At 39.8% G+C, this 13,708-nt stretch overlaps 2 protein-coding genes across 2 annotated transcripts; both read left to right on the top strand.

Moving 5' to 3' along the window:
* The first annotated feature begins 7,766 nt into the window (after window positions 1-7,766).
* LOC107794056 (chloroplast envelope quinone oxidoreductase homolog) lies at window positions 7,767-9,894 on the top strand. Its single transcript, XM_016616511.2, has 4 exons — window positions 7,767-7,999; window positions 8,313-8,454; window positions 8,554-8,645; window positions 8,894-9,894. The coding sequence occupies exons 1-4, from the start codon at window positions 7,937-7,939 to the stop codon at window positions 9,584-9,586; spliced, it is 990 nt and encodes a 329-aa protein (XP_016471997.1). The 5' UTR covers window positions 7,767-7,936; the 3' UTR covers window positions 9,587-9,894.
* A 1,034-nt stretch (window positions 9,895-10,928) lies between these two features.
* Window positions 10,929-13,393, top strand: LOC107794055 (chloroplast envelope quinone oxidoreductase homolog). The gene is made up of 4 exons (XM_016616510.2): window positions 10,929-11,118; window positions 11,598-11,739; window positions 11,876-11,967; window positions 12,390-13,393. Exons 1-4 carry the CDS (start codon window positions 11,053-11,055, stop codon window positions 13,080-13,082), a joined length of 993 nt encoding a protein of 330 aa, XP_016471996.1. The 5' UTR covers window positions 10,929-11,052; the 3' UTR covers window positions 13,083-13,393.
* Window positions 13,394-13,708: the final 315 nt, after the last annotated feature.

Genomic DNA, 13,708 nt, shown 5'->3' with positions numbered 1-13,708 from the left:
TGAAAGTTTTTGGCTCTGGAGTCGTTCTTTGCAAGCTTGATGTTGTCTCATTGAGGGCTTACGAGCTCGAAGCTTCCGGCCCGGAGGTCTTACGGATTCGAGTTTTTTTTATGTCAGTTTCTGAGTTTTTGGGAAATTTTTGGCCCTTGGGCCATTGCTTGTAGAAATGGAAAACTTCTTTGAAGCTTAAAAAAGATATTCCTTTGATCACTTGGTACAAGTATACATGTTTTCGTCGTCGAAGGTTCGATTATTCTATGCGGACACGGTTCATTTGACCGTTTGGCCCGATACATCATTTGTCTATCGAGGCCCTCTTTTGCTTATCTTGATTTCACCGGGGAGGTGATCTCCCCGGGGGATGCCCCCCCCAGTATTCGAGGTTGATTGAAGAGGAGCCTTGAATACTCGTTAAGTTCTCCTTAGGTAGAATGTAGATGTTGCCTCGTTAAAAACCTTGCCGGTAAAACCCTTTTTGGGATAAAATCCGATTGAAGAAAAAGAGTGCAACGCATGCTTTAAAACCCAAGGCATTCAAGCTGGAAGGTGCTTCGATTTTTTCAACCAGACACCTGCATATAGATTAGTGTAAGGCGTAAATAAAAAGGGAGATGGTTATACCTTAGCAGTTATGTCACTTCGACCCTCGATATTCTTCAACTACTTGCTCCGGGGACGTGGTACGGTCCTTTGCTCATTCGCTCGGGTGCAACCGAGAGTATATCTTGCGATTTCTACTTCGTTGTTTGTTTATCTTTTGGCTCTTTCGATGTCGAAGGGATCGATGTTGGTGCTACGTCATGCACCGCGAACATCTCTCTTGCTACATGCTGCTCTCCGTATACTTTTTTATTCCGTCCTTTGTTGGAAATTTCATCATTTGATGAAGGGTTGATGGTACTGCTCTTATGCAGTGTATCCATGGCCTTCTGAGCAAGCATTGTACCTCATGTCTCCTTTGATGACATGAAACTTGGTATTTTGGGTTGTGCCCGTCACATTGATTGGGAGGGTGATTTCTCCTTTCATTGTCTCGCTTTCCATGTTGAATCCGTTGAGGACTCGAGAGGCGGGCATGATCCGGTCGAGCAGTCCGAGCTGCTCCACCACCCTCGACTTGATAATGTTGGCCGAGCTACCTGGATCCACAAGTACACATTTAATTTAAAATGTATTCACAAGAAAAGAAATTACCAATGCGTCGTTATGAGGCTGAGACAGGGTCTCAATGTCCTCGTTGCTAAATGTGAGAGCGTCCTCGGGTATGTAACCTCGAGTCCGCTTTTCCCTGGTGAGGATATTTTTGTTTGTTAGACAATGGGTTCATGTGGGTGGTCGATTTCTCCAACGATCATGTGGATGACATGTTGTGGCTCTTTTGTTTTATTTTTTCTGTTCGCCTCTCTTTCCCGAAATTGATTTTTGGATCAGTCGTTGAGGAACTCTCGGAGGTGCCCTTTGTTGATTAGTCTAGCTACTTCTTCTCAGAGGTGTCTGCAGTCTTCGGTCATATGATCGTGTGTGCCGTAAAATTCGCACACACCAGGTTAGGGTTCCTTTGCGACGGATCTTAAAGTACGGGCCTTGGCCACCTGGTGTCTTTGATTTTACCTATGGCCGATACGATGTCCGACACATCAACATTGAAATTGTACTTAGAAAATTGGGGCGCTTCCACCAGTCCTACATTCCTGTCGAAACCGACTCTGCTCACGAGTCCCCGAGGATTCTGACCTCGGTCTGTCCTTCGGTTGTTTCGGGGTATACTACGCCTTGAGGCATTTCGTCGATATTCAAGGTACGGCTGCTACCTTTCCTTGTTTGGTTTTAGCTCCTTTGCCAGGAGCCTGCTATGATATACTGAGCCCGAGGGGCTCCTAGTTGGTTGTCCTCGACCCTAATCTTTGATTGATACCGGTTGTGGACATCTGCCCAAGTCACGGCAAGATATTCAACCAAGTTCTACTTTAACTGCTTCGAAGTTATCGAACTTCCTTCATTCAAATCTTGGGTGAAGGCCTGCACTGCCCAGTCATCGGAGACCGATAGTAATTTCATTCGCTCCATTTGAAAGCAAGATACAAACTCCCGTAGCATCTCGTTTTCTCTCTGTTTGATTTTGAAGATGTCGGATTTTCTTGTAGCAACCTTGATGGCACCGGCATGTGCCTTTATGAAGAATCTGCCAGCATGGCAAATGAGTCTATTGAATTCAGGGATAGGTTGTGATACCACATCATGGCCCCTTTTGAAAGTGTTTCTCCGAATTTTTTCAACAGGACGGATTCAATCTCGTCGTCCAATAAGAGATGTTGAAATTGCATTTTGAAATCGACTGCTTACGAGTCAAAACTCAATCCAAGTAGGGACAAGCACTAAATCATTACAAAGGCCAGAAAACAGTTCCAAATAGTAATGCTACAGTGCCCAAACAGTGAATGAAACAGTAGATCGCGCTACTGTTCATCGCGGAAAAAACTGGTGATCTGAGCTCAATAGCCATAATGGCCGGCGACCAGCCTTCATCTATGGCTGGTCAGCCATCAACAATCTTTGATCCATCAAATCCAGCAACAAATAACAACAACCAACCATTAGATTATAGCAGATTGTCGAAACCATCAACAATCAACAACCAGATGAACGAGAAAGCTGCATCAGTTGAGCCAATTCCTTTCAAACCAGCTACTTTCTTACATGGACAACCTTTTGTCAAGTTTACAGAATCAGAGGTGGATAGAATGAATATTATTGAAGGTCTACAGTATGCTGTGCTAGGTAAGTTCTCTTACGGATGGCCAGATCTCCAAGAATTGCGTCGATTAATCCCTGTACAATGTGGTATTAAAGGTGATTGTAATATCAAATTTTTGAGAGACAAACATGTACTGATTCGTCTAACTTTGAGGGAGGATTTTCAGAAAATCACGTCAAAAAGCACCTACTATATTAAGGCAAAAGATGGTTATGAATACCAAATGAGACAGCTCATTTATGATAAAAATTTCAAAATTGGAGAAGAAACACCTATGGCGATGGCATGGATTTCATTTCCACATTTACTGCCCACATACTTTGTGAAAGAATGTTTGTTTTCTCTAGCCTCTGCTATTGGAAAACCACAACAATTGGATTTGGCAACCATAAACAAAACAAGGCCTAGTTGTGCTAGAGTGAAGGTACCTGTTGACCTACAAGCAGATTTGCCGAAGAGAGTGCGTATGGACATCGAGAATGAGGCTACTGGAGTTGCGAGAACTGAATGGGTGAAAATCCAATATGAGTTCATGCCAAAATATTGCAAGGAATGCAAATTGCAGGCCCATGATATGATAGAGTGCTGGAGGCTATATCCAAATTTAATGGAACACAAATCAGACGAGAAACAGGGTACTGATGAAGCTGTGGTTCAAGCCAATAAGGACTTTGTTTCTGAGAAACAGGGTAATTTGGCTACTGTTTCGAACAAAAATGGACCTCTGCTAATTTTGTCAAGTGGTAAAGTTGTGGGTAACGTGAATGGAAATGGAAAGGAACAATGGAAAGAGGTGCGAGATAATCGCACTAATAAGGCTGTTACTCAGAAGAATGATCAAGAAACTACTGGAAAAGAAATAGTCCCAGTTAATCAAGATGAAAGGCAGCAGGTGCAGCTGGGAAACAAATTTGCATTGTTGGAACTTCAGGAAGAGGGACATGAGGATGCTAATATGCTGCAAAGGCAAACTCATATTGATGATATGGCTGGTGTGGATCAGACTAAGGGGGGAGATAAGCTGGATAATAATAAGTTGATGTTAGTTGCAAAAGGTAATGATCGAAGTCCAAGGCCTAGTTCTGTTCGTACTGGTAAAACACTAAATCCAGCAGCTCCAAGGTTCAATCCAACAACTGCTGGGAATGGGATATCACAAGAAGGTAATAAAGGCAGTGTGAGGAATGAGGCAGCTCTACATAAGGAATCCACATCAAAGTGGGTTAACAAGAATTTTGGACAACGTGTTACTACCAATCAATCGTGTCAAGAAATCCCGTCGCAAACAGTTGATACTAATGCAATAGGAGAGCTGAAAAAATCTGATGAGAGAATACAGCAGGGTACTAGAAAAGTATGGTGTGCTCAAACTGAGGAAGAGTCAGATGAAGGAGAGTTTGGGTTTGAAAGTGAAGAAGAAGGTCCAACCGAGGATCAGGAGCAAGATGGACAAGAACAAAGTGTCAATAGAGTTCAAGGGCAGGGGAAGAAGTCAAGGGATACTGGAGATGAACATGACAATGTTGAACATATGGAGGGTGAGGATATATCCAAAACAAGGAAAGAAAGTGATCACCACAACGGTGTGAAGACAAATGGAACAAGGTTGCAAGAATTTACAACATCTAATCCGCCTGGGCAGCAACAGACCATGTCGAGTAGTACAACTGGTACTCTTCCAGTAATAAATCAGACTGGACAACAGCAGCAACAGTTGAATGCAACAGCTAAGCAGCAAATTCAATTTGCGAAAGAACTTCAACAAATTGTTACAACCACTCCAACTATATCTTTGGAGGATAGAAAGCTTCTGGACGCATTGGTAACTTCTAATCCTCTTAATTTGTTAACTCCATCTCAAGTTTACAGCACTAAACAGCCGAGCAAGGTTAGAAATAATGTGCAAAGGGTTCAACAACATCAATACAAGACAGTCATGACAAAGGCACAAGATGCAAATGTACTGATGACTCAAAACACTACCCAAAACCTGCCAAATACAGTAAACTTTAGAAGGGACATTTATGAAGAAGGAGAGGAAGATGAAATATTGCAAGAATGTCGTGGACATGCAGTAATACAAGGTGATTTATCACCAATGCATAGCGGCAAAGGTAAGAAGACTCATACAAGGGAAAATAGTTGGGACGAGAAGGTTAGTGATTTTTTAAATGTTAGGCGACCTCCAATGAGAGTTGCCAAACAAAAGAAGGCTGCCCCAACTACATCAACGAGGTCCAACCGTTCAAAAAAAATGATGATTTTTAAATACATTTTGAACACGGGTGAGGAAAACAACAAAGAATTACAAATTGAAGATTTTACAAGTTTGGAAAAGAAGGGACAAGATTTTAATTCCTACTACATTCTATTTTATCATTTTATAAGTATTATCATTTGTAATATCATCACAGAGTTTGTTATAAACTCTGTGATGATCATTGAATATTTGGTACTCTCCAGTTCTTATTTTTTACATGCTTGTTAGTAGGTGAGGCCTTTTTTTGCCTCAATAGGATTAGTAAGGTAAGGTTTAGCCTGGTTTGTATTATATGGGTAACAATACCGGTGCTATTGTCCCCCCTTATTTCTACTTTTCCTAATTGTTGTATTTTTCTTTTATGTTATTAATAAAAAACTAGCCCTAGGCGCTTGCCTAACGGATTGCCAAAAAAAAATCTCGTCGTCCTTCAAGTCATTTCCCATTACAGCACAAATAAGTAGTGATGTGCTCGTTGGGGTTCGAGGTTCCGTAGTACTTCGGGAGATCGGGCATTCTGAATTTCTTCGGGATGGGCTTTGGAGCAGCACTCGATAGGAATGGCTTTTGTACGAATTTCTTTAAATCTACACCCTTCAGAATTGGAGGTGCACCCGGGATCTGATTGACCCTTGAATTGTAGGTCTCCGCCTTTTTGTCATTGGCTTCTATCTTCCTTTCACCCTACTCAATCCTCTTTGTGAGGTCCTCGAGCAGCTTCATAATAGCGGGGTCGGTTGCTGACCCGTTGTTCCTCGATCTCTCTGATACCTATTCAGCTCGAGGAGCCATTTTCGGCGTTGCTGTGTTTGGAGTTTTTGGTGGCTTTGCAGTTGAGTGATCACCAGCTATTGTACCTGCAACATTTCAAAAATAACATGAAGGCTAACCTATCGCTCCTCTTGATCTGGGGTTCTCTGAGCTTCTTATTGGTCTTCTTGGCGTACACTCTCGTTACTGTAGGATCTTATATCGACGTGTTGGGCATTGCGTGCGCCCACACCCGCAGGGATTGGCTCTGTTGCGTCTTCAGGGTTTTGCAGCAGTACGCCGGTGCCTGAAATAGCTACACCATTCTCTTCATGGTCCTCAGGACCGTTGTTTTCATGTGCATTCACTGAGTCAGACATTTTGACCTGAAATCAAAGATTCTTGAACAAGAAAAAGTGTGAAGAGTAACTTGCGTTTTCAGTAAACCAGCACTAAAATAATCACTATTATTTTTAGCCCCGCGGTGGACGCCAAACTGTTTACCTTGAAAATGGCAATTACAATTAGATTTGATTTTATGGTTCTAAAAATACATGATCTATTTTAGTACCAGTTGTTAAGCAATAGATACTAAGTGTGAGCTGAGAAAAAGAGATAAGAGCTTGAAGATAATATGTTATGCAAACCGAATGGCAAGGAATCGGGGCCTCGAGCTAGCCTACGTCGGGCCTCGAGGTCGAGCTATACGCTAGACTAGGGCTGACCGATGAAGGACTAACAGTTCTGAGAGCCTTGATGATGGCTCTTTATGATCAATGATGAACAATAAATGAAGAACAATCATTGAAACGCAATAAATGTAAGCAATAAATCAAAGTAGAGACAATGGAGAATGTTTAAGTTAGAGAGCAGAGAATGTTCTTGTATTGAATATCATGTGTGCGAAAAATGATAAGGGTCCCCTTTATATAGGAGGGGGAATCTCAACATAGTACACATGTATTTATTACAAAGATACGCAGTTGGTACAGCTATTTAATGTCACGATACGGACTTATACTATGTTTGCAGGTGTTGTCAGCTTTGAGTACGTTCCTTGGGAACTTCCCGCTTATCCAAGATAGTCATCGATTTACGTTGCCCTGAGGTTGGTCATTGGGAACCCTCGAGGTCGAACCTCTAGTTGTGCCTCGAACCTTCTGAAGACGAGCCGTGAAATGTCATAACAATCATAAAATCGGTCCGATTTTAACTCTCAGATATGTTTCTATGAAATTGGTGGGTCAGAAATGAGAGTCGAAGCTCCCCTTGAATTGAAAGAATAGCCGCCCATATTAACCAATTTCAATCTGCAATTTGCACTATGCAATTTTCAGAGCTAATTGGTTGCCAACTCGAAGACTTGTTTTGCCATCATTTCTCCTTTCTTTTTGTTTCCTTTTTGTTTTATTTTCTACTGGGTATGGACCACATGGTTCAATGGAGCGTTTAAGCCTACGGAACTCTGCCACTTACTCTACCACTTATTCAACTACCGTTTAGTCCTAGGCCACGTTAAGAGGCTCAACATATCCTATACAATACAATAAGCTGCACAGGGTGCATAGAATTTGCTATCGACATGATCTTCTTCTAAATCACTCACAAGATTGATTAGAAATGGTAAAAACATGTAGTTAAGATAATGTCATTTTTTTGTTCAAATAGGCCCAAAGCGATCCAACAGTGAAATAAATGAAATACAAATGCTTTATTCAATCTTAATTAATATGTTTATTTTGTTTAGATTTGTCTGTATGCCTGCGTTTGTATACATCATGATGATCTTCAAGAAAATGGATTAGATTTGTTGAGAATCCATAATATGATCTCTTCTCAATCATTAATACTCAAGGTACAAAACTCCAACATGGCAACAAGTGATATTTCGACTAGTCAATACAGTAAACTAGTTTTGTAACAAGTGATAATCGTTATGCCACGACTCTAAAGGAGGACTATTCACCTAGGCAAGTAGTAGGAAAGGAGGAAACTCTGACTATCACGACTTTTCAACAATTGAAGACTTAGAATATTTGCTTCAACGTTGGTAGGAAACACTAACTAGCACCACTTTTCAACATGCGTTAGTTCCCAATCTCAGTTTAAATACTGCTTCTGAAGTAGTAGGATGGCGAAGTTAAATTAGTTTGAATGAAGAATTAGCAATCATGGCTGAGTTAATGCGCGCAGTCCAGTACGATTCTTATGGAGGCGGGGCTGCTGGCTTGAAGGTATTTGCTCTACATTTCTTTTGAATGGAAACTCCCTGTATATGATTATTATTATTATTATTTTAGACGATGTTGTTCGGTCAACTTGCGCGTACTTTAATTATTTCATCAAAACCTTGCTACCCTACGTCACCATAAGCCCTTTATATTATTTGTAACTCAAGCATAAAAATTTCGATTTCCATTTTATGATGACATGAATAAAGCCTATGTTACACGGACCCCGGAAGGGGTACATATTTGGGTGTGTAAGTATTTGTACAGTGACGAAATATCCAAATTTTGATTGATGCACATGTATTGCCTGTTGCAGCATGTTGAAGTTCCAGTGCCTACTCCAGGCAAGGATGAGGTGTTGCTAAAGTTGGAAGCAACAAGCTTAAATCCATTAGACTTGAGATTTCAGAAAGGTGTGGCTCGTCCTTTTATTCCTCGCAAATTTCCCGTAATACCTGGTAAGTTCAATAATTTATTAATTTATGACATATAATCTCTTCATCAGAATACAAAATGAGGACAATATGCACTTTTAAAACTGACATAATGAAGTGCAGGTACTGATGTAGCAGGGGAGGTTGTACAAGTTGGACCCAATGTTGTAAAATTTAAGGCTGGTGACAAAGTTGTGGCACTTCTTAATACACTTGTAAGTCCGATTCCCATCCCTTTTGAGTGTTTCCCTTGCATTGTTTTTAGTGTTTCTTTTTGCTTTAACATGATGAGTTAAGTGTAAAGAATTATTACACTACACTAGTGCAATTTAACCGGGTATTGCAAGTTATTACACTATTTTTCAGGCTACCATATTATTCTAGGTCAGCTTAATTTGATAGTGAAACATTCTTTAAAATGTCAATGCACAAAACATAAAAAAATTCGTGTGCTTAAAAACAGATTGGAGGCGGATTGGCCGAGTATGCAGTTGCAAAGGAGAGCTTGACTGTTCCAAGGCCAGAAGAGGTATCGGCTGCTGAAGGTGCAGGACTTCCAATTGCTGCTCTTACAGCACACAAGGCCCTTGTTGATGTTGCTGGACTCAAACTAGACGGAAGTGGACCGCGTATGAACATTCTTGTCACGGCTGCCTCGGGTGGTGTTGGACACTATGCTGTTCAATTGGCAAAGCTAGGTAATACTCATGTTACAGGGACATGTGGAGCTCGTAACATTGATTTCGTAAAGAGTTTGGGAGCAGATGACGTTCTTGACTACACGACGCCAGAAGGAGCAGCTCTTAAGAGTCCATCAGGCCACAAATATGATGTAGTGGTTCACTGTGCTAGAGGAATTTCCTGGTCAACATTTGAGCCTAATTTGAGTGACACAGGCAGGGTCATTGATCTGACTCCCGGGCCTAGTTCAATGTGCACCTATGTATTGAAAAAATTGACCTTCTCCAAAAAGCAGTTGCTGCCATTGATTTTGATTCCTAAAGGAGATAAGGAACTGAAGTTGCTTGTCCGGTTGGTAAAGGAAGGGAAGCTTAAGACTGTATTTGACTCCAAGCATCCTCTAAGCAAGGCGCAAGATGCTTGGGCCAAGAGCCTTGATGGACATGCCACGGGGAAGATCATTGTGGAGATATAAAATTATTGTCTTTCAGTCGATCTAAATGTGGCAATATTGGTGTCTCACTGAGCATTCAGAGCATTAAGGATTACGCCAATAGATGTAGATCAATCAATCTGAATCTATTCGAAGTAATCAGCAAGATTGGAAATCGCCTCAATGATTGTGTCTGTAATGTGCCTACCACTTAATGTATTGTAACGTAATTTTTGGTTTTTTTACCTTTACAGCCACTATGTATAAGCATTCTTTCGGGAAGGTAATGCCTTAGACCCTATAGTATAGCTGTAGCCTTTCATTATAAAATGCGGGTGGTTTTAGAGCAATGTGTAAAATGAAATGGCTGATGCCTGATGGTGCAATACCAGAAAAAGTTAAGAAATAACTTCGACAGGCTAAAAATCCAGAAGTAAAACTGGTAGTTTGAGGTTAAAACGAGGTTATCTGAATACGCTTTATACATGAAATTGAACATAGATTAGCATTACCATTAAGAAGAAAAGTTTTCAGTAAATATAAAGCGCACATAATTAAGCTTCAAAGTAAAAGATGATAAATCCAAATGTTGATTGAGGAAATTACTCAAGTTATAGAAAAACCATCCTGTCTAAGCATGAGGTGCACCCAGATCAGTAAAAGAACCCTCTGCAGTAGATGGGGTAAACACAAGTAGATCAAAAGCTTGACATAACTCAGAGTTCCCGCTTTCAAAACAAGTGGAATTAGCCAATCTCCGAGAAGCTTGTCCAAAAAACAAAAGGCTAATCTCCAAGAGGATGAGGTTAAACTCTATTCGAACTGGCATTAAAATTTTGTAGTAATATTCTCAAACCGTTATTGAAATTTTACCATTAAGAGTACATCAAATTATTGTTCAAACTTCTCACTGGTTAAAGTCCAGTCAGCTTTAGTGTGCAATTCTCTGAATAAAAAGCTTTACTTTTCCCTGTTTGAAAGAATGATCAATAATAACACGCGATGTTCTTCCGATCATAACGTTCTCGCTTCGACTCTAGAGAAAGGTGAGTTCCCTAGGAAATGACAATTTTGTTTGAATAGGCCCAAATGGTCCAAGATGAAATACAGCTGCTTTCTTCAATTTTAATATGTTTATTTTGCTTATTACATTTGAATACACAACTTGATCTTCAAGAGAATGGATTCAAACGGTTGACAATCCACTATATGATCTCTTCGCAATCAAGGTACACCATTCCAACAAGGCAACAATTGACTATTTCCATGATTCAAAGCAATTTCAATTTTCGACCTTAGTTTTTTAACTAGTGACAATGGATATGCCAACGACTATATATACACGGTTGACTATATATACACGGAAGGAGGAAACGATGACTAGCACCAATTTTCAAACATTTAAATGCAAAATATTGCTTAATAGTCGTCCTCAATCATTTTAAATACTGCCGCTGAAGAAATAGGACAATGAAGTGAAATTAGTGAATGGTGAAATAGTAACTGGCATGGCAGTGAAGCTAATGCGCACGGTGCAGTACGACTCTTATGGAGGTGGAGCTGTTGGCTTGAAGGTACTTTCTCTCCATTCTTTTGGATGGAAACTCTCTATGTACAATTAAGGATTTATCTCGTATATATTGGCAATAGAGAAAAAAATTTAAGCATATCAGTCTATGTTAAGTAGGTAATATATCTTATTTTCTAGGTTACTAGTCCCACTTCTTATGGACGACTACATGTAGTTCTCTTATAGTATAAATTTTATTCTTTGCACTGTGAGAACAAATTCTATGACCGTTAACTGGAGCATAAGAATTTTAACTTCTATTTTATGCAAGTGTCATGAATAAGGCCTATGTTACATGAAACCGGGAAGGATTACGTATCTGGTGTGTATTAAGTATTTATATAGTAAATGTAATTTTTTGGTGTATCGCGTTAACTCATTCCACAGGGGTGCATCAAGACAAATTATGATCCGTGTAATACAAAGCAAGGTTGCTTCATGTAGCCAAATTACTGATTGATGCACATATATTGCTTGTTGCAGCATGTTGAAGTTCCAGTGCCTACTCCAGACAAAGATGAGGTCTTGTTAAAGTTGGAGGCTACAAGTTTAAATCCTTTAGACTTGAGATTTCAGAACGGTGTCAATCGTCCTTTTGTTACTCGCAAATTTCCTGTTATACCTGGTAATTGCAATAATCTATCACATCTGATCCTTTATTCAGAATCCAAAATTAAGGTCCTAACCCCTTTCTAGCTCATCGTTTATAGTCTTCTACTTTATATTATACACTTTTAATACTGCACTTTTGTGAGGAGCAGGTACTGATGTAGCAGGGGAGGTTGTAGAGGTTGGATCTAGTGTTGTAAAATTCAAGGCTGGTGACAAAGTTGTGGCTATTCTTAATCTTCTTGTAAGTCTAATTACTTTTCGTTTTGACTTGTTTTCATTATGTTAGTCTTGCATATTTATGCACCTGCTAGGCTTTAAATTTACACACAAGTCACAAAAACAATTGTCTCTGTATCTTATTTTATTTTGGTCTCTGCTACCATTATTAGAAAGTAACCTCATCAACTTGATCTTTTTGCCTCAATATGATGAGTTTAAGTTATATATGTTGATGGTCTAAAGAATATATTATCAATGCAATTTAACTAGTTATTGCAGATATTATACTATTTCTTCAGTTTACCATATCAGTCTGCGAGTTGCCTGTTGTTGTGAACCAACTTAACTTGATAGCGCAAAAATTCTTTGCACTGTCAGTGCACCAAATATAAAAACTCTTGTATAATAGTTGTAACATAAATATGCTCATGTGCTTGATAACAGATAGGAGGTGGATTGGCTGAGTATGCAGTCGCAAAGGAGAGCTTCGCTGTTCCAAGACCAGAAAATGTATCGGCTGCTGAAGGTGCATGTCTTCCAATTGCTGCTCTTACAGCACACAAGGCCCTTGTTGATGTTGCTGGAATCAAATTAGATGGAAGTGGACCGCGTATGAACATTCTTGTCACGGCTGCCTCGGGTGGTGTTGGACACTATGCTGTTCAATTGGCAAAGCTAGGTAATACTCATGTTACAGGGACATGTGGAGCTCGTAACATTGATTTCGTAAAGAGCTTAGGAGCAGATGAGGTTCTTGATTACAAGACACCAGAAGGTGCAGCTCTTAAGAGTCCATCAGGACAGAAATATGATGCAGTGGTTCACTGTGCTAAATACATTCCCTGGTCAACATTTGAGCCTAATTTGAGTGAGAGTGGTAAGGTCATTGATCTGACTCCTGGACCTAGTGCAATATGCACCTATGTATTCCAGAAACTGACCCTCTCCAAAAAGCAGTTGCTGCCATTTATTTTGATTCCAAAAGGAGATAAGGAACTGAACTTGCTTGTTAGGTTGGTGAAGGAAGGGAAGTTTAAGACTGTGGTTGACTCCAAACATCCACTAAGCAAGGCACAAGATGCTTGGGCCAAGATGATTGATGGACATGCCACAGGCAAGATCATTGTGGAGCAATAAAAACATTTTCTTATAATTGATGATTGAGAGCATTAAGGATATGCCTATAGATGTGGGTCAATCAGTCTCAGTCTATTCAAGTGATCAGTCAGTGTCAAGCGAGATTAGTCATCGCCTTAATGATTACTTTTAATGTGTCTATGTCATGTAAGTTTTGCCCTTTTACCATTACAGCCACCCTATATAAGCATTCTTTTGGAAAAGTAATGCTTTTAGAACCTATTGTATAGCTGTGATTTTTCTTCGTAAAGCTCGGGTGATTCTTGTTCAGTTAAAAGCAATGTGTGGAATGAAATGGCTGATGCCAAAAGAAGTTCAGAAATAACTTTAACTAGATAAAAGTTCCATAATAAAACTGGTGGTTTGGCACTAAAACTTGGTTGGCATTGTAACTAGAACTTGTGTACGCTTTATACGTGAGAAATTGAACGTATAAGGAGAAACGTTTTAAGTAATATACAACACATAATTAAGCTTCAAAGTAAAAGATGATATATGTAAATCATAAATGTTGGTTAAGGAAATTTCCCAAGTTATAGAAAAATCATCCAGTCTATGCATAAAGATCAGTAAAAGATCCTTCTGCAATAGACGGGGGAGAGTGGGTAAGCACAACTAGATCAGGA

Source organism: Nicotiana tabacum, chromosome 22 (genome assembly GCF_000715075.1).
Source record: "Nicotiana tabacum cultivar K326 chromosome 22, ASM71507v2, whole genome shotgun sequence".
NCBI lineage: Eukaryota > Viridiplantae > Streptophyta > Magnoliopsida > Solanales > Solanaceae > Nicotiana > Nicotiana tabacum.
The sequence above is the reverse complement of the archived record's forward strand: the minus strand, read 5'-3'. Positions and strand labels throughout refer to the sequence as shown.